Genomic DNA, 21,889 nt, shown 5'->3' on the forward strand with positions numbered 1-21,889 from the left:
ATTGCATGACAAGGAAATAATGTAAAATTTACAGAGATGCCAAGGATCAAAGAAGAAAAGTCTTCATGAATTAAAGTTAAACATTATCTATCATCTCTCTCTCTCTCTCTCTCTCTCTCCCCCTCTATCTATCCAGCTACTTATCATATTTACCAAGCTCTGCAAGTCAAAATCAGTTGTCTTGCCAAAATGAACCTGCTCAACTCTTCCTGGCTACTCTGCAGTTTCCCTTCCACTTCTACCCCTATAGTTGTTAGTTCCTAGCAGGCACATTTCAATGAACTACCCTTCTGAAGGTCAAGAGCAGTAAAAGTCAGTCCTTGTCCTGAATATGTCTGACCCCAAATATTTTTTTTACTGAGAAACTTCAAGATTTAACAAATCTTGGAAAATCCTTGAAAATTTTTTTGGAGGACACCTTTTGGTAATTTTTATTTTTCAAATTCTTTGTCACATACAATGTGATGTATGCATGTGTTGCTTTATTACTTATGTCTATGATTTTCTTACCATGTAATTCAAGGAGTACTCACAAAAAATGTCTCAACAAATATGTTAAGACTTAACTCTCTATTTCATCTTCTACTTTGCAGTATTTCTTCTAAAACTAGATCCACACATGTTCTACTATGGGCATGTTAAAATTCTCCTTTTCTTTTCCTTCAATTATTAACTTTGCTCCAGAACCCAGCTCTATCTTTCCCATACCACTCCACTCCACCCCGAAAAGAGAAGAAAATCTTGGATTTAGACACTCAAATGCATGAAGTTTCAAGTCAATGTAACTGACAAATTTCCTTCACTGAACTTTACAGGTGGGGATCGCTCATTTATACCTGTGGTCTACAGGGCTGGTACTTGTCCACCAGAGTATCATAGCATTTGCAAGTTCAAAAATACGACCCATAGTTCTATGGAATTTTCTTATTTCATGGGTCTAGAAGTCCGACTCTTAATTTGTCATCTTACAACAAAAACCCAGGTTTTAATTTCCAGGCTACAGCAAAACCTACACTCAGTGGGAGATTTACTTTTGCTTGTGATTCTCCAAAACTGGTTTAATCAAAGGTGCCCTGAATTGGGAAAGAGAACTGTGCTTGCATGTGTACTTTAACCAGGGCTCACTAGGATGCCTGTTTACCAGGCCATCTGCAAAGAGCCCTTGTTGACCTCTGAAATTTCTTCAGAACTATGAAAGTCTGCCTTCCCTGCTTGCATTCCTTAATTCTGGCTCTGTCTCCTAGAGCTGAGCATGTGGTGGGGCTGCTCACAGCTGGGCTGATTCTTCCTGCAATGTTAGCCTGTTCTGTGACAGGCCAGTGCAAATTGAATTAATAGCCTCGGAGTTTCTTCTGGCCTGCCACATCGGCAGATTCACACCTGGTTTCTCACTGCTTTCTTTCCAAGCTCAGGCCAAGCCAAAAGCACACACAAACAAGGGAGTAGGAGTTTGAATTTATCTGGGCTAGGCTACACCATGCAGACAGAATATCTGAATCAAGCTCTACCCCACTCACCACCCCCAAATCCATGTGGACCTCTGACAGCTTCCTACAAGATCAAACCAACCAGAAAATTCTCAACTCCTTCTTTCCCAATTCTTCTAAAGTGACTGGCTGAAAAATAAAAAGTTAACCAGACATAATAATAATAGCAAGAGTCTACAGAGGACTCAGAAACTAACAAATCTGTGTTACATGTTTAATAAAATTGGTGGGCAGATATTACTGTGATTTGAAAAGAGCAAACTGAGCTCCCAAACTGTTATGTGACTTGCTCCAGGCTAAAAAATGGCAGGGCTGGGACTCCAAACCCAAATTTTGAAATCTTAAATGATATCCAGTACCCATTATTTGGTAATAAGGGAGTAAAAATAAAAATACACACACGCACATACACAAAAGCAAAAACCCAACACAACAACCACCCAACAACAAACACTGGTAGGAAAAAAAGAAATATGTGTTCGTGGGTCTCCTCCCACCCTGCAACTCATTAAACTGACTTGTATTTATAGACAGCTGCATAACAACTGCATTGTTTAGAAAGTCTTAAACAATTTTCTGGGCCTTAATCAAATTTAGGGTCATTTTTATTTTTTCTTTTATTTGAAATTCAACCTGGTAAACCCTTGAAAATTTTTACTGAAACAGTTGGCAAGTGTTATTTGTGGAATTGAACAATAGTCCAGCAAGAATCCTGACCATTTTAAGTTTATTTTACTGTTTTCTTAGAGAATTTGTGGTGGGTACTTTCTGCTAGGGGCAAATGGGTTAATCCATATATTTTTTTCCTTTCCTATCTGAAGGTCTGCTTTTGCACCCACATATATGCAGGTTACTGTTTTGGAGGCAGGGAATCTGTAGCTGAGTTTTCTTCAGGCTTCAGGGTTTTAGTGCCTCTGGGTGATCCCTTACTGACGGGCCTATCAGCATCTGCGCTTTTACGTGGAAAGAGAAATTTAAGTGCCAAGAAAGTTGTATAACCAATGGTAACTTGATGGATGAGTTTTTAACCTCAAAAGTAAAAATGAACCTTCTGCCATATGGCAAGCATTAGATCTTTGGGTGAATGAAAACTCTCCATCTTCTCATTCATGAAGAATTAGAGCTTTGCTGTGCTTAAAACATACGACCACAACAAATAACAAAGAGTAATGAAAGTCTATGGTCTTCAGAGGCATTTACCTTGGCACCTTCTTCCAGTTGAGGACAGGGAGAATCCTTCTGGACACAGACATTTGAAGCTGCCTTCAGTATTACTGCATGTGCCCAATGCACAGATTTCTGGTTCTTCCACACATTCATCAATATCTAAAAGAATGACAGGTGTCAAACAAAGTCAAACCACAAGGGAGACACCATTAGATACCAAATGCAAACTGTGCCAACATGCAATGTGGAAGTGTGTTTCAGAACTCTTCCAATAATGAAAATACCTTCCAGTAGCATAGTGCTGTGAGCTGGACCTCTAGGTTGTGATGACTTTAAAAATTAGTTTTGACAGTTCTTGATATAAAAAAGAATCCTGCAAGTACCTTCTAAGAGGTGCAACGACAAATCTATCCATCTTACCCAGACAGAATCACTTGGTCAAATAGAAAAGTTGAAATAATTTCATACCACCTTACTACTGTATGGTACACAGAAATTCTGAGGCTGATCTCAATGCAAGATCTAAACCTTTGAGCCAAAATTATTTCCCTACACTCATCCACAGAGCTTTTCCCAATACCCCATGCTATAGCCCTAAAAGCATTTTACAAGGACACCAATGTTTTTGAAAATAAGCTCAGTTCCATGTAGTACAGCTAAAGACATCACAGAGGATGAGGCTCCTAACTGTGGTTTTCAGGGTAAATTTTCTAAAGACACAAAAATACCTTCTTTGTAAGGTCATGGTTATTCTTTCATCATACAGATAACAGGAACCTATACACTCTGAATTGCGGCATTTTTTCTAGTATATTCATATATCTTACCTACTATAAAGGGTTGTCTATGTGAATTCTGAATAACTTGGGTAACCACGTGTTGCAGTTTGCCTGGGAGAGTCCCAGTCTATGCCTGCTGACCTGACTTCACTATTAATATGGTCCTTTTTCACTTGCAAAATTGTCTTCTTTGGGACAATAAAAGTATAGCCACTCTGTTCCAACAGATGCACCCATTTCCTCCAACTCCAACTTTTCTTAAGAATTTGTAGTGGAAAAGGGGGAAAGTCCTAAATCTGAGCCATACTATTTTGGTGGAAGTCACTTATTTTTCTCTTTGGGAGACTTTTGTGGGCTTTAATTAGCTTTACATATTTCTTTGATTTGATTCTTGTTTCTTTGGATTTGAATTTTTTGGTGAAAATCATGCTAGTGGGAACTTCCCCCTTATTTTTACCTTTTGTTTAACAAACATTAAATATCTCTTGGTCCAGGGGACCCATATTTCATATTTGTGCACAAAGCTCTACCCACACCAAAATGTTTTTAGATTATATGACTCTATTACCAACCAAAGAAAAGTTAAGATATTAACTCATTATCTTGATACAATGTTATAAATATCACATAATAGGAATTGTAGAAATGTGCAAGCAAAGTGATCATCTTCTTAAACAATGCAAAATCAGCCTCGTCATTCCATGTTTTATTAGGTTGTATTTATAATTATGTCATATCCCTGTGGTTTATTAATGAATTTCAACTCCTCTTGACTGAATCACTCCACTCCCACCTTCCCTCCACCCCACATCCAACCTTTTCTTAAAACAAAAGTTAGCTTTTGTAAAAATGCTCAAATATTTCTTTTGGTTGCTGTTTTTTACAGTTGTTATTATGATTCTCTTTCTTGAGTTAGAAATTAGCCTGCAAGTGTCAGCTTCTTGATAATGGGGACAAATACTGTTGAAGGGGCACATTTATTGACCTTTTGGGATGCTGCTTTTCTTTCTACATATCTCCATTCCATTTATCTTAGAGGAATTATGCATTAATCATGGAGTAAAATAAAGCCAGCTTTTAATGACAGTAAAACAGCACTTTTAATAGACTGCTTTAGACCTAATTTTGATAAAATGTACCACTTGAGTATGATATAAATTGGATATATAATAAAATTTCTCATTGACAATATTAAAAGTAGAAGAAATTCATATTCATTGTGAGGAGATTCAGACCTGTTTTAAAGGCAAGAGCAGGCGCAGGAGTTAGGAGACTTCTTGAAAACCCATTCAACTCTATTTATTTATGAAGTTAAGGCAACAGAATATGGATTGAGATAAAAGCAATGTGGTACTATAAAATTTGCTGGCAACTGATTCATAATAACACATTTCTACTACTGTACAGCTGCAAATGACATAGATAAATAATATAATGACTTTCATCCAAACTTGAATGGGGTTACTTAAAAATTTTAACTGGATGTAGGAGCTCTTTTTTAGGCATAAACTATTGCCACTTAAAAACATGTAATTTGGGGTAAGGGAAGGTAAAAGAAGGAAGTAAAGAAGGTGAATGTGGTTGGTGTACTTTCTATACAATAATGAATATGAAATTTTAAAACCTATTGAAATCACCCTAAGAAAGGAACTAAAGTAGAAAGGAGAAAAATGGAAGAGATGAACTAATTTGGAATATAATACATATATACTTGGAAATGTCATAATGAAACTTTCTATATAGATATCTTAAATAAAAATGTCTTTTTTCAAAAACGGAGGACAGTAAGGTAAAACAGGTCCTATCTGGGGATTGGGTCCAGTGAGAGTGGGAGGATATAAGGAAAGGTGTACGAGGGTGACTATCGTGGAAGTATTATGTACTCATTATAAAATGAGGCCTGTTGAAACTATTCTAAGCAGAAGGGAAGGGGAGATAAAGGAGAAGGATGGGGTGAATTTAACTAAGATATATTGTAAGCACTTTGTAAACACCACAATGGATCCTCAGTACAACAATAATATGACAAAAAAATGTAATTCAGGAATGCTAGCAGTGGGACACAGCATTTCCACAAGCTGTATAAAAGCACAACAGAAAAGACTCATGGTCATAGACCAGCCATATGCAAAGAGTAAAATAACTCGACTGAGATTAGCACAAGAATTAGCTATTCTTGTGTGGCAAGAAGGATGAGACCCTAAATTACATCCTTTGACCTTGGATTTTTTAGATAAAGTATTCCAGAATGAAGAAACCATCACAAACAATGTACTCCCAGTATAACAATATTAAAAAAAGAAACCATCACAGAAACTTTGATTTTGGTGTGTTTAGTGCAATGCTCAATATTGCTTACTTCCCAAGGCTGATAGCCCTCCTACCTTCACACTTGTCATTCTGCAGACTGTACCCAGGTGGGCAAATGCATCTATAGGACCCATCCAAGTTTTGACATGTTCCTGGAGCACATTTTCCAGGTTCTAGAAGACATTCATTAATATCTGCAAAGCAAAGGTAAAAATAAGGGAAAAGTTCCCACTGGTGCGATTTCAACCAAACAATTCAAATCCAAAGAAACAAGAATCAAATCAAAGAAATATGTAAAGCTAATTGAAGCCCACAAAAATCTCCTAAAGAGAAAAATAAGTGACTCAATAAAAATAAACCTTATCAGCTTTCCAAAGTACACAATATAATAACCATATTTTATTCTACCTATCACAACTGAAATACTTCTGGAAAAAGTGTATCATGTGAAAAGTCAGTGAATATGCAGATTTTTCTCTTTCTTGGTGATACTGGGGTTTGAACTCAGGTCCTTGTGCTTGCTAGGCAGGTGCTGTACCATGTGAGCCACACCCCCAGCCTGAATATGCAAATTTTTAAGGACATTCAAAAATGTATGAGCTTACTACAGAAGTTATTTTGAATATAAAAATAAGAAAGAGAATCACAACTGGTTAACAATTAGATTTAATGGCTTAACTGCTTTCTATGACTACAACTTAATTTTCAAAAATAAGAAGAAATACCCATCTATGTATATTTTAAAAAGTAAAGTCTTTACAGGCAAGATTAATGTGCCTCCACTCTGAGTTTCCCCCAGGCTTCCAGAAGGGATTAGAATGGAGTCTGCCTGACTCTGCGAAGGTGTCTAGGAGTTTCCCCCGGGTCTCTGTGAGCCCTGCACTCACCCACACAGGTCCTCCCATCTGGAGCCACCTCATAGCCTTCATTGCACTGGCACTGGAAAGACCCCACAGTGTTGATGCATTGGCCATTTCGGCAAAGGTTCCCATTTCCAGTTGCACATTCATCAACATCTGCAAAAAAAAAAAAAAAAACCCTTTGATGTAGTCCAAAGAAAATATCAAAACCCCAGCCATACTTATTCTGAATTTCAGTAGTCATAAAAGGCTCAGCCAAACACAAAAAATGACAGTGAAGATCTGGTCTGCAGAAACAGACCTGACTTTAAGCTCCTAAGTATAACAAAAAGATTACATTATTATTTTAGAAGGCTAATCATTCACATTAAAATTTTATACTTATTTCACCTTGACCTTTCTTTAGATTTAATTTTTAAAAGCTAAAACCAATTAACTGATATACAATTCAACTGATGTCATTCCTTAGTATTGCAATTAAAGTTTATAAAGCTAGCATCAAGCTCAATACAATATTTGGTTCATTACTGTTTCCTAGCATGTCTTATAAGGAGAATTCTATACACTCAATAATTAATTTCTTTTAAGAGAGGCTGAAGTGAGACATGCCAGTAATTTATACATAAAAGATTGCTCTTGTATATTTTAATCAATTTAAACTTAATTTCATTTAATTGGAAATTTCTTTAACTTACACCAAAGTAGATATAAAAGCTGAAGCTACCAAGGAGTACTTCAATAAAAGTAGTGGATATAGTTACTGTATTTGACTTGGAATTAACACATCATGGTTGATAAGTCCTGTGACCAATTATTATGCATAACATGGCATATATTTCAATAAAGAATAACTGGATATGATAAAATTACAAAGAACACAGGTGAGGCCGACTTCCTTTGACGATGCTCCACTTTGCACACGCACCTATGCAGTCATTATTATGAGAAAGGATGAACCCATGGTTGCAGCGACAATTGAAGGAACCAATAGTGTTCCGGCAAGTCCCGTTCCCACAGGCATCTCTTTCACACTCATTTATGTCTAGGAGGAAGAAAGGCCAAAGAGAAACAGTTATTAATGGGGAGAGCCTTACGTGGTCCCTGACCCTAGCATCCGGGCTGCACGCAGTCTCCTGTGTAGGCTGAGAAGCTCCTGATGTACGGGCACGCATTCCAGCAATGACAGCTTCCTGAGAAACCACCAGGCGAGGTTCTAAACCTTGGGAGCAAATCTTTCCCATGGTTGGCACGTGAAAGGAGGCAAGCTAAGGACATGAGAACTGGAAAAGAATAATTTTATTCTATTTACTTCTAGAATTCTCCACCCTTACCACTTTTCTCAAATATTTTCACTGGAAATTGGAAAAAAAAAATTCTGAGTGCATCTGGGTCTTAAGTTGTTGCCACCTTTGGCAAATGTCAACTTTTAGGATTCTCACTCCAATTGACCCCAAAGCAGTGACTCACCTGGCATTACTCTGCAATCATTAACAAAATAACTGAACTTTCTAGTGAACCTGCTGCTTTAAGACATCTTTTCCCTTTTCACAGTCACCACTAAAAACTCCCACCAAGTACTTAAGTACTTTGACCCATACACTCTTACGTTATTGTCTTTTTAATGGTCTATGATGTTTTCCCTTTGGCTGTTTTGTAAAGCAACTCTGGCATCTTAAATGTTTTTGTGCTTCACTAAAGCATCTTTCTTACAAAGAGTAGGTAGGTGCTCACTACATTAAGGAGGAAGTTAAGATTTTAAATGAAAGAAAATTGCTACTGCCGGTTTGAAAGAATGAGGCAGAATGGGGAGGAGCACAGATAATGTGGAAGGATAGAAGATTATAATGATTTTATAACAATTAGGATTGCCTTCCCTTTCAACTTCTGGACATGAAGAATTATCTGTGATCCCAAATATGGAAACTATTGCTGACTCCAAAGCAAGTTTAATGAGTGTGTGGATGAAGACTATATCCAGATGAGTCACTATGCCAGCAACTGGTGAGCAGCAAGGCACAGGGCATCTGCCTTGATTCATCTGTAGCCAAGCTGGTGAAGTCCTTTGTTAGAGGGTCACAGAAAGTTCAGATGGAAAAAAGAGAAAACAGTTGAACAGGGTCTCATGGTTATGCAAGGGTTAGATGTCCTGGAGCAGGACTGATTGTACTCCTTTCACTTAAAATACTATCTCGCTCTGGAGAAGGCAAACTTTATGAGAATGTTCACTAATGGATGCTCCTCGGTATAGCCAAAGGGAAGCAGTTTAAACATTACATTGTTCTTCTTCCAGCTGTGAAAGTGATTCGTGTTCTTAAAGTCCCCCCAAAGGCTTAATGGATGTTGCTTTAAAGTAGAAAGAAAGGAGGGAAAGTGAGAAAATGATTGATGACACATTTGAAGTCTATTCTAAGTCAGCGTTCTGACAGTACTAAAACCAAGAAAGATTTAAAATCTTGAGCTCCTTTTCCCTTAGAAAAAATGATTCTTCACTTTCTGTTTCCTTTATAGGATTTATAAAAGTTCCTTTGATGATCCGGCACAAACTATAGACCTTTCTCAAAAATGCTCACTCTGGGTGCTAGTGGCTCAAGCCTGTAATCCTAGCTACTCAGGAGACAGAGATCAGGATAGCAATTCAAGGACAGCTGGGCAAAAACTTCACGAGACTCCCATCTCAACAGGAAAAATGCTGGGCATGATGGTGTACGCTTGTCATTCCACCTATGGTGGGAAATGTCAAATAGGATTGCAGTCCAGGTCGGCCTGGGCACAAAGCAAGATCTTTTATCCAAAATAACCAGAGCAAAAAGGGCTGGGGGTGTGGCTAATGCAGTAGAGCCCCTGCTTAGCAAGCTCAAAGCCCTGAGTTCAAACCCAGTATCGCCCAAAAGTAAATAAAATAGTCATACACATACTCTAAATTCACATTAACAAAAATTAATTTTGCCTTAATGCTTTTCTCAATTTATCCTTTAGTCAAAAGTTTTTCTAGGGATGGGGATTGTAGTTCAATGACAGAGTGCTTGCCTAGCATGCAAGAGGCTCTGGGTTCCATTCCCAGCACCACAAGAAAAAAAAGTTTTCCTAAACTAACAGCCTAATGAATATCAAAGGACAGGTTTATCATGCTCAGATTGCCAAAGATTAAATAGGATGTATTTTTATTCTTCAAATAGTAAAATAATTACTGAAACTTAGTATTAAATTTCATGCAAATTTAGCTATAAATGAATTTTTTTCAATAAGGCATGGAAGAACAAAATAAAATGATAATTACATACTTACCCAAGCACATGGTTTGATCAGCATTTGTTTTAAAACCAGTGTGGCAAAGGCAATAGAAGCTGCCTACTGTGTCAATACACTGTCCATGGCTGCAAATGTTGGGGATTTCCTGACATTCATTGCGATCTGTAAATAAAAAGCATCTTGAGTGGAGATTTATGTTCAAAGCAGCATTTGTTTTCTTAACTGGAATCTTAGAAGATAAATTTTTAATTGAATAGCTTACTTCTAGGTATTAACATCAGGGTTAATCCCAACCTAATTTTGTGAGGCACACACTTGTGCTACATCTATTTATGCCTCAAGATAAGTTCAAACTTACTTTCAGAGCATGTTAGCAGGACATGAAATAATGCAAACCAGAGGCAGTATAAAAAAAAAGTTCTGAAGGAGGAGAAAACAGTAGACTGGGGAGAAAAACCCAAGCTAGAGGGCATTTCTATTTGATTATCTGCCGAAGTAGCGCCTCAGATTGTGGAATTAATTGAAGCAATTTTGTTTAGGCTTTGGTGCTGCAAATCATGAGCACTTGATGGCTCCCTTTGGAAATTTATATCAAGCAAATCTGGTTGCTAAGGAGAAGTCTTTCTTGACGGACAGACTATATTGCCCCGGGTTCAGGTGTCCCCTCATTGTTTCGTCTTACTCCTAATGACCTTTCATTTCATCTTATCAACTCCTTGTGGCCACAATGGCTCTTTCTAGAACTTGGCAATCTTAACCAGGTTTCTCTGATTTTATTCACATTTGCTCAAAGGAAAGTACTCTCTCTTTGCATCTGCCATTCGTTAAGCTCTAAATTGTATTTATGATCAACTGAATCTTTGTTGCTTTCTGGAAATCTGATTATCTGAGGGGAAGAATTTAATGCATGAATTCACAAATGACATAACTACATGCCTACTTAGGTCTCTAATTTTTTTTCAAGTTTTCAAGACTTTGTGTTTAGAATAAGTGTAATTTGAAGGGGATTTACCATCCTGTTTCTCCTGGTATCCCACCTTTGCAGTAGATGCTGCAGGGCACACAGCACACTGCTCTTAGTTGAAGATCCATACCATTCGCCTATCCTCTCTACTGAGCCCACAGCAATTGGGACTGGGTACTTTGCTGCCTAGAGCAACACTGCCTGTCCCAGGACAGGAATCATCATTTCATATACACAGGTTACCATTTTTTTCCAACTATCTAGCTATTGCTAGCTTATGAAGAAATGCTAGTTAACAATTTAGGATTATTCCCATTTGAGAAAATTTATTTAAAATGAGAAAATTCCTTGCCAGGATGGGCAAGGGAAACTGATTTCCACTCCCAATTTCAGTGAAGGGAGTTGACCTTGAGGAATGGCTTTGTCACCTTCAGGCAGTACTGGATGGGGAGTGTGCAGGGGACCACATCTGTCTTATGTGTCTGGGTCTCAGCAGGAAATAACATAGGGATCTTTTAGAAAGGGATGCTTAATTTTCTCCTTTGTTGTCCTGTTTCATGATCGTTTAAAAAATGAAATATGGAGTACTTGGAACTTTTACTTGTAAAACAAAAAGGCAGCTGTGACATGGGGCTTGAAAACAATGCATGGATGATTTAAACAAAAATCATTTGGTGGAGAGAAAGTTTTAGTTCTTTTCATTTTAAACACTGGCAGAGAGGAGTACTTTACACCTACACTGTGTCTGAAAATTACCAAGGATGGGATTGCATTTAAAGACTTTTTAAAAGATTTTCAAAGTAGGATGGAAATGAGGACATTTCCAGAATGAAGACTTCAACCCTAGAGAGTGAATGGTTGCATAATTCAAGTATACTACCTTTCTTCTGGAGATTTCAATGAATAAGGGAAATTGAACTTTCAGCTACAAAAAAAATTCACAGGACACAACCCTGGTGGCATCATATGCATTTTTTGTATGTTAATGTCCTACAAGAAAATTCAAGAGGGTTTCAGCCCCAGTGGTCTATGGCTGGATATCTTGTCTTGATCTATAAATAACTTTGTCCTACTTTATGCATGACTGAGAAATGGTGTGAAATGACACATTCTGTATTATCAGCAATTCTTTATTTTTACTGGAATTATTTCACCCAGTTCCAAAGAAATATAAATTAAGAATAAAATGCAGGGAAGTGGTGTGATTGCCAAGTTTCACTAGGGGTATTGTGGTTCATATCAGAGACGTCCCCACTTTTCCTGTTCTGTATTTTTAATACATGGATAACAACAGCTCTGTTGACAAAATGCTAAATACTTGCACATGGTCCTTTAAACTCAACAAAACAAGTCTTGATTCTCAAAGTGATTTTTTTGTTCTGCTATTACACCCTCTTCCCACCAAGGTCTCATAAAACAATGAGCAATACCCTACAGAGAGCCATGTACTTTCTACCACTTAATCACTGGCAGGCAAGGAAATCCAAGGATAATCTGACCATGTTCCCCTGAGTTGTTTCATTCACAAATGCATAAAATATCCAGGAAACTCGCTTGGAAATGAACCGTGGGGAGAATAACACATTCTTCCTGACCTCTTTGCTAAAAATTCAAGGATTTATAATTACTTTAAAACTTACATGAGAATCATTCTCAGATATTATTTTTGCTTCTAGATCGAAACACCAGTTGCCTTAATTTTCATACCACTGGCTAAGATGCCATCAAATACTGAATAATTTTACCATCAATTTAAGTTGACAGTACACTCATCCTTCTTATTTCTACCACAACCTTGACACAGGTGAACCACAAAAATATCTAAACTCAAGGGGAGAGTTTCTCATTTATTGTAGGAGCCTAGAGCTAATGAAAGACTATTAATATTTGCTGCCTTCCATGAGTGATCTTTTGTATGTAAGATGTTTTGGAAGCAAGATGCTGTTGGTTTTGTTAATTTCATTCATTCAGGTTGATGTAGTTCAGCTCATGACAGTTTCACTGTCTATATTGGGGTATGTGGAGAAGATGGTGAAAACTTACCTGCCTAGGGGAGATACTATGGAAGTTAAAAAATAATTTGGGAAGGCAAAGATCTGGAGGATCATGGTTCAAGGCCAGCCTGAATCAAAAAAAAAAAAGAAGAAGCTAAGAAGATAACGAGACCACATCCCAACAAAAAAGCTGGGCATGCTGATGTATGCCAGTCATTCGAACTATGCAGAAGCTGAAACAGGAGTATCAATTTCCAGGCTGGGTAGAATCCTATCTGAAAAATACCTAAACACAAAAGGGGCTGGGGCATGGTTCAAATCACACAGTGCCTGTCTAACAGGTATCAGACTCTGTGTTCTGTAATAATAATAACAATGATAATAATAATAATACCAATGCTAATAATAATAATAATGATAATAGAAGAAAAAGAAGAAGAAGAATTTGTCCTGAATACTGATGAGGGGAGTGTGTGCATATGTGTGGGGCTAGGTATTTCCAAGGGGAGCAGCAGCAGATAGTCAAACTTGAAACCTATTTATAAAAATGATCTTGTTACGGTTGTGCAAACATCTCACCTATGAAGAGAGTAAAAGATAAATGCTTAGACATTTTTAATAATTTTCCTTTTTCTGACTTAGTTACTAGAGTTTGTCCATCTACATGTTAACTCTTGTATGCTCCAGCCCTAATAATCAAAGGAAATGCAGGTATTGGAAGCTTGGGGAGATGGCCTCTGGTGGGCACATCCATTTTACATACCGTTGCACTGTCCTGTGGAGGTGAGGCGGTAGCCCGGTTTACAGTCACAGCGGTAGCTGCCTGCAGTGTTGATGCATTCTGCATTACGCTGGCACACTGGGCCGTTCTGACACTCATCAATATCTGCAAACAGAAGAAAATTTAATTCAAAGGACAAGAGACCCTGGTGTGGAGTCAATGAGACCCCTCACATAAAAACAGATTTTCAGTTCCTTCTTTTGATCTGCTCTATTGAGAAGACATCATGGATGTTTATAGCAGCTTTCTTCAGAATTGCTGCAGCTCAAAAGCAACCAAAATGTCCTTCAATATGGGAATGTATGGTAAATAAACTGGGTCATTCAGAAAATGGATATTAGTGAACATTCTCAGTTGCTAAAAGAAATGACCTACCAAAGCATGAGAAGACATGGGAGAAACCTACATGTATATTACTAAGTGAAAGAAACCCATCTGAATAATTTGCTACTTTTATGATTCCAACCACCTGACATCCTAGAAAAGGCAGAACTCTAGAGACAGTGGTTTCCAAGGGTTAGAGAGGAGGGACAGTGAGTAGGTGTATGAGGGCAGTGAAACTACTCTGTGATAGTATAGAGGAGGATACATGTCTTTATAAACTTGTCCAAACCCACAGAATGTATAGTATCAATGCTAAACCCATTTGGGTGATAACGATGTGTGAATGTAAGTTCATCAGTTGCAACAAACCCATCTGTCCGGTGGAAGATGTTGATAATAGGGGAATCTATGCATGATTAGGGCTGAGGGGCATATAGGAAATATCTATACCTTTCTTCAATTTTTATGTGAACCCAAAAGTACCCTAGAAAATTAAGTCTATGTAAGTAAAAACAGAGAGCAGAAGACTGAAACCCCATTATCTAAACTTTCCACTTTAACAATGTTATTCATCAATGTATGAACTTGACTATGACTACTATGGACTCTATGATGTTCCTGTTTTTTTTAAAAAAAAAATATCATGAAACTTGACTGCTAGGGGCCAGGACTTAACCTGGCATAGACGAATATCCTAGGAAGTCTTGAATTTACTCAAAGCCCAGAATTTTATGATTCAGTAAGGTTACAACTGTCTGGAAGGTTGCAAGGAGTATAAGGCAGAGCATCTCAAACCTTAATGTCAATGGGAATCACTTGGGATCTGACTGAAAGGCAGAATCTGATGCATCATGTCTGGGGAATGGCCTGAGGGTCTGCATTTCTAACACGGTCCTGGGTGATGTGAGTGTTCTGGTCCGTGGACAGCAGTGCTTTGAGCTGCAGGTCTATAGAGATTGATGCTTAAATTACAGCCTCAAATCAGTCGAATAAAGGAGACCTAACAGGAGAGGCTATAAAAAATGACCAAGAACAATCCAACTCTTAATAGCTAAGAAAAGAGTAAAATGGGTATTGAGCACTCCAGAGCCTTGACTTTGGTCAGGGGATTGTTTGTCTACCAAAAAAAAAAAAAAAGCCAACCAACCAACCAACCAAAAAAACCCAGGTACTTAAAACAATTCAAATTCGTGGCTTCACAAAAATTACTGCAGCGTAATCTCACTCCAGGTTATGTATGGGGTGAATTACATGTTTCCCTTTTCCCCTGCTCCAATGGCACAATCAAGTTGTCTAAGTTCAGTAACAGCCCGGAACACAGGTGAGAGTCAGCTCTCCAGCCCTAAGCACCAGATCGGGGTTTTTTCAAAGCTCTCACAGGGGTGGCGAATATATTATCAGATGCTTCTTTGACATGTGTTTCTGTGGGAGGTAAACCTCAGGACCATAGTGGGAGCTTCAGGGAGTGGGAATTTCAGTCCAAGGAGAGGTGGATTTTGCCTCCCTGCACAGCAGACACAAGAGGACCAAGTACGTCATCCTCATTATGATGGATTTCACATGGCCTCACCCACTAAGTCTACCTGGCTGGTAAGGGTATAAAGAAGCACAGAAGGTCTATTGTGCCATTGGAAAAGCCAAATGGTGTCATGGTCAAGCACTTCTGTGACATGCCAGCCTAACTCTGAGCTTGTATAATCTTGGGGTAAAAAGCTCCCTAAATCATTTCTGGAGTCTTTTCTAATTTCAGTGTTGTTGAGGTAAGTATGAAATCAAGCTTCATTTTCTGATTTTGAAAACTGACAGCATGTTAGGAAGTGAATGAATCTCTTAATACACTCACCTTGAACATGAATATTCTGGAAAATGGAAACCATTTTCCACACAGTGTCCATTAAATAATACCCTAGTAGCAAGGTACCTTGAGTGGCACGGCTGTATATTTTCCATCTCATACATGCTGCAAGGTCTAGGCTTACTTGGTGGCCTCAGGTGGCCTTGCCTTTGGGTTCTGACCAAGGGCTGCTGCTTTAGCAGATAAAGGTGGCAAAGAGGTACCAATATAATAATCCAAGAGGCCTCTGAATGGAAGAGAAGGGGAAATGGCAAGAGAGGGTGGCAGGCATCCTGAGGCAGGTATCAGAGAGGGAAGAGCGCAGCTCTAGGAAGGCAGTCACCTCTAGCACTAGGTCATCTGCCATGGATTCCCATCTAACTCTCCTACTATTCCATGCTTCCTCTCCGGGCACCTGATTCTTAATGGTTTCCAAAAGCCTGGGACTAGGACCAAGATCTGAATTAGCTGTCTCCTCAGGAAGGTTCTGAGTGGCTATTACCCCCAATTCCCACAACCCACATAGCACGCAGGGTAAATGACATATGCCCACTTGGCCATAGTGATCAAAAGTGTTGGTAAGGGAACTTAACAAGTACGTGGTTACTAACAGAATATAACCTTATTTGTGGTATATAAGTTGTCCCTAATTTAGAAAATGAAAGGTTTTTTTAACATTAAAATGTTGATGTTTGTGCTACAATAATACTCCAAGGGGTAATAATTCTTTCTAAATGCATAAAACTCTGATAGAGGCCTGAAGCTTATTTAACTGAAAATTATTCCAGTTATCCTAGGGCACATAACATATTTATTAACCAGTACAATCCCTTTTACTAAAAGGTGGAAAAACACTATCTTCCCCAGATTTAGGAAAAATGATGACATACTATAAGGAATGCTTAGAATTACAGAATATATGAAGTAACTTGAAATATAGGAGGCAATTTGAAAATGAAAACAAATACTATTTACATTCATGTGAATATTTTTCATATAAAATCAAATTTGCTGTTCTTGCCATTTAGAATTCTCTCATGCATTTGGAATATTTGTATTAACCTTGCTTTCACTTGGGAGTAGCAAGGTCTCTTTGGAAGAGAACTCTGACTTTAAGACTCGACTAAAGATGACTGTGCACTCATGCTTGCTTTCAAACAATGTGAAACAAAAGTAATCTATTGGACACACCCAGGAACTTTAGCTCTTTCATATCACCTGGAAAATCTAATACATTGTGTGTTGGGGGGAGGAGCTGCAGTATGCATGTCCTGGCTTTTCCTCTGGGAGTTAGTGATTTTTTTTTTTTTGCATGAAATTTTATGTTGTTCTACCATGCCTTTCACTATTTCTAGAGCTCGGTGCATTTCTGAAATCTCAATGTTGCATTTTTAAGTAGCTTGTCACTTGGCTCATTTCTGGATATGACAGAGTCACGACACCACTTACCTTCACAAACCAACAACTTGTCGTTATAGAAGAATCCCACAGGACATTCACACCTGAAGCTGCCAACCATGTTTATACACACTCCGTTTTCACAGACCCCTGGGATCTCCCGGCATTCATCAATATCTGGAGACAGGGAAGTCACGTGTGAGTAACAGTGCAGCACACGATCCCTGTGCAGAGTGACAGGACTGAAAGTGCATGCATGCATGCGCATGCCCGTGTGTGCATGTGTGTACATTGGGGCAGTGATGATAGGAGTGGGAAAAAAAATCAGTGAATAGCAAATTGAAATAACTAAACCACATTCTAGACATTCATGTGTCTATGTGGATTTAGTGCCTGTCTTTTTGGTTTTGTTTCAGAATATCAACTTTGTACAGATAGGAGGCATCTTTGTATCCACCGGGCACTGCGGCTACACCAATTAAGTAGGGTCTGACTGTGAAGTTAGGAAAGACTGTCACTGTAGTCTGTATACTTCCAAACATCACAATCATGTATTATCAGAAAATAAAAATTAATTCAGAATCCATTCTTTTACTGTGGATTAAAACATGAAGTATTGTATTTGCATTTATTTGTTTTAAATGTAAGTGATGTATTATTACTAAGTTTAACAATAATGGACTGAGTCAAATCTCTAGCCACTTTTAGGCATAAAATAGCAAATAAATATATTAAAGTTTTTCTTTTCCTGTCTGGATTTTATTTGAACTTCAGCTTGGAAAAGTTTATATTAATAAACAAACTATAGTTTTAGACCCATACAACTGGACTTTAAATGCCAACAATCCTAAGACCTTTCAGAAATGAGTAGAAAGCTCAAATAAAACAAAGTTTTTCAGCCGTCTAAATATTTTGTCATGGTGGAATTTGGTAACAATAAGTATATTGCTAAATATCATGTTTCCAGTTTTCAAGGGCTAGAGGCGAAGCAAGCTATGAGTCAGAACTGGGTTCTGATCCCAGCTCTGTTATTAATTAGCTAGGTGGCCTTGGGTGAGTCCCTTCCCCTTTCTGGGCCTCTGTCTCCTCTCACAGGCACAGCAAGGCATTTGGACTAGATGGTGTTTGGAGCCTTCCCAGACCTACTGGTGGACGACGCTAATACCATTTCAAGTCTTTGCTTACTGCCAACTTTAGAGGCCAGACCTTGATGGGGTACAACATGCCTAGTCTGCCCCATGAAGAACTATCACTGTTAGAGACCACTTATCTTCTGATCACAGATTTTGGGGAGATTAAAAGATCTGTCTTGGAAAGGGAAAAACAAAGTAGCTAGGGCCAGGTGTTCCATGCCAATGTCATTTAGCAGTTTTTCTTTCCAAACCATGAAGTTTCTTTGGACGTTGACTGGACTGCGGAGCCATATGGATTTGGTACTCAGAGATTCAGGCTGATTGCTGGAACAGATCCTTGTTTTCTTAAACAAGGTCACTGGAAAGGCTGATGTGGATTTCGGTTTGCTTATAAGGAAGAAGGTGGAACAAAGCAAGTGATGATGTTTGCTAGTAGACACAACTACCCAGACTTAAGACGGCATTGGAGGATGCATACAAATGACACTGGGGAAAAACTGAGAATGCAATAGCTTTCCATCTACTTTCAGGTTATTTGGTTTTAAACAATGGCATTGCCCATGTTGGCTGAACGCTATACAATTCTTCTGAATCTAGTACAAGCATCTCTGCCACCGTAGTGGTCTCTGCTTCAGTTACCAGATGAGGTCTCATTCAGGTTGAAAAGATTTTTATTTCACATCTGAAATTCTCCAAGCAGATGACCTGAGGAGAGGCCATGGGAGACAGCATTGATTCACAAGGAGGGCTTTATGTGAACAACCTACATGGAAGGATTGGTGTGAAAAGTCCTATTACTCTCATCTTAGTCAGAAGGAAACACTGGGAATTACAGTCAACCCAAATGTCAACTGGCCCTCCTCCCAGAATCTCTCCCTTTGTTGATGCCTAGGGTTGGTTTAACTAAGCTTGATTGTAAGTTCTGGAAACCCTTCCAGTTCCCTTAATCATGAGTAACAAATACTGCTGCCAATGAGGTGGAGTGACAAAGGGTGTTTGCACAGCTTGTTTCAAACTAAGAACCAGTGTTTCAATAAAGCTCAAAGCATTGTTTAACAATTTTCCTTCTAAGAAAAAAAGAAGGAAGCAAACTGAGAAAATAATAGTATATACTCCCCTTTTTAACACAAAGGAAAAAAAAAAGTCCTGGCAGTCTTCGCATGCACACATCCTATAACTCACCAACTGGTAGTCCAGTGTAAATGTCAATGACAAAGCCTGGCCTTTGACTTCCACAGAGGGTAGCAAATTCATCTACAAAAATTAAACAAAGAAGGGGCAGAGTTCAGTAAAGAGCAAGAATGGACAGAAGTGACTTTCTAAACATTCTTGAGATGTATTCATTTGTATTCAACAAACTTAAGATAAAAGGTAAAACTTGCAGACAAGATATAACCTTGTCTACAAGACAAACACTGAAGGGAAAATGATCTCCTGTTGACTGATAATGGTGGAGAAGCAGAGGTTCTCCACATCCGTGACACTGCTTCCTATACCCTTGCCTGTAGGGGTGTATATTTTGCTTTTAATATTGTTAGCTCTGAACCCAGAGACTGGCAGGAGAACCTCTCTCTACTTGGCATCAGGAATTTACCTAAGTTTGAGGAATGTGTACAGAAGTCTCTTCTCAGTAAATTGGGGGAGGTGGTATCAAGTTCTTGACATCAGATATATTAATGACTAATTCAGCTCATCCAACCAACCTTCCCTGTCACTTTAATTTTTGTTGATACAGTGCCCTGTCCCTTCCCCTTCTTCCTCCTCCGCCATCTCTGCGTCTGCCTCTCTCAGTCTCTCACCTGAATGCATTAAATTTGATAATAAAGGATGAACTAAATGCCGTTGGTGGTCCTCTCTAACTCAGAGATTTTGAAATTGGAGATCATGACTAAGTGATAGTGTGTGTATCCATCTAAACTCAACATGGACGTTGCCTTAAAGGTCATGCCCAGTGAAAATTAGTAAAAGATTTCTGGAAGTATTTTAGTTAAAATATAGCACGAACTGGGTATGGTGGCATGCACCTGTGGTCCCAGCTACTCAGGATGACCTAAAGAATTTGAGGCTATCCTGAGCAATAGAGCAAGACCCCACTTCACAGCTAAATGCCCCTAAAATGTAGCATATTCCTCTCTTAGTGCTTTATTTCCTAACGTATGAGCGCCCACTTCCAACAAGTATCATGCCAGCTGACACTGATTATCCAGAAAAATTCCAGGAATTCTTAAAATATGTACAGGTTTCATAGCCAACAAAAGGCCAAGACTAGATTTGCCCAGTATTCAACAAGAAGAAACAATCTTGTGTGTTATATTAAGAGAATATAGGTTGCTAAAATTCAGATAGTCACTTGTAAAAGCAAATGAACCTATATCAAGATTCTCCAAAGTGGCCTCCAGGGGAATGTGCAATGATCTACTAGGAGAAAATAGAAAATACAAGGGATCGCCTCTGCCTTAGGGAAACATAACCTCTTCTAAAAAATTAATTTTGTTTATATTTTATATTAGAACAGTTTGCAAAAATAATAAATGCAATTTCAAGGTAACTAAAAAACAAATACACATATATACTTTTACATGCCAAGTGTGCAAAACCCCAAGATTTTTTAATTTTACCAATAAGAATGTATGATCAGTGGTAGAGGAATGGTAAAGTGCCTGCCAAGCAAGTGTGAGGCCATGAGTTCAAATCCCAGTACCACCAAAAAAAAATGTATGATCAAAAGTGTAGAAGACCATTGTTCAAGATCAAAGGTCTACAGACTTCCTTATAAAGGGTCAGAGACTAAATATTTTAGGCTTTGGAGGATATATGATCTGTGTCAAAACAATATAACTTTACCACAAAATCAGGGTAGACGATGTGTAAATAAGTTACTGTGAGTGTTTTCCAATAAAATTTTATTAATGGGTACCAAAATATGAAGTTCATGTAACTTAACTTTCATATATCATGAAATAATTATTTTTCTGGTTTTTCCATCAACTTAAAATGTAAAATATCACTCCTGGTTTGTGGACCATTCAACAACATGTGCTGGATTGGATTTGGCCCTTGAGCTATAGTTTACTGACTCCCATTCTAGAAACCTTTGGGACAGTAGAAGTGAATCATAATTCTGAGTGGTGGTTGTTACATTATTTCTGGAATAAGCAATGGATGGAATAGTATTATTTTACTAAAAAACCCTTTCTGTTGTATACATAGACAGAATCAAGCGATAGATTTAATATTTTGCATATTACTGTGCAGAATGGAGTAGGCACTACAGAATACCTTGATAAATACCTTACATGATAATTTCACTTAATTCAAATCATAAGATTGGGAATAATGCCACCATGACATATCTAATACATAACACATACCATATGATGTCAGAACACTGTACCGAAATATTCATTTGTTTAAACAATGTGATTTAGGTGTTTTTTTTTTAAAAGGAACAATATATAATTTGTTTCCTCTATGAGAATGTAAGAAGAAATTTCTCTCTAGTCTCCATATTAAGAAAAGTACTTTCCTTTATGGTACTGAGAATTTTATATTTGATCATGTCTCCCTTTTCCAGTAAGCTGCTAGAAAGTATGGAGCCAAAGTTACTGC

The 21,889-nt window shown here is 38.1% G+C and overlaps 1 protein-coding gene across 2 annotated transcripts in view; it reads right to left on the minus strand.

Annotated features, from left to right (window-relative positions):
• Fbn1 (fibrillin 1) overlaps positions 1–21,889 on the minus strand; it is a 237,322-nt gene that overhangs the window by 31,690 nt on the left and 183,743 nt on the right. For both annotated transcript variants that reach the window (XM_020160570.2, XM_074065892.1), the window contains exons 43-50: positions 19,463–19,534; positions 17,199–17,324; positions 13,574–13,696; positions 9,889–10,014; positions 7,529–7,645; positions 6,631–6,759; positions 5,818–5,937; positions 2,688–2,813 (exon numbers count right to left, since the gene is read on the minus strand). In XM_020160570.2, the coding sequence (XP_020016159.1) occupies positions 2,688–2,813; positions 5,818–5,937; positions 6,631–6,759; positions 7,529–7,645; positions 9,889–10,014; positions 13,574–13,696; positions 17,199–17,324; positions 19,463–19,534 (939 nt within the window). The remainder of the gene's footprint in view (positions 1–2,687; positions 2,814–5,817; positions 5,938–6,630; positions 6,760–7,528; positions 7,646–9,888; positions 10,015–13,573; positions 13,697–17,198; positions 17,325–19,462; positions 19,535–21,889) is intronic.

This window comes from Castor canadensis, chromosome 2 (genome assembly GCF_047511655.1).
Source record: "Castor canadensis chromosome 2, mCasCan1.hap1v2, whole genome shotgun sequence".
Lineage (NCBI taxonomy): Eukaryota > Metazoa > Chordata > Mammalia > Rodentia > Castoridae > Castor > Castor canadensis.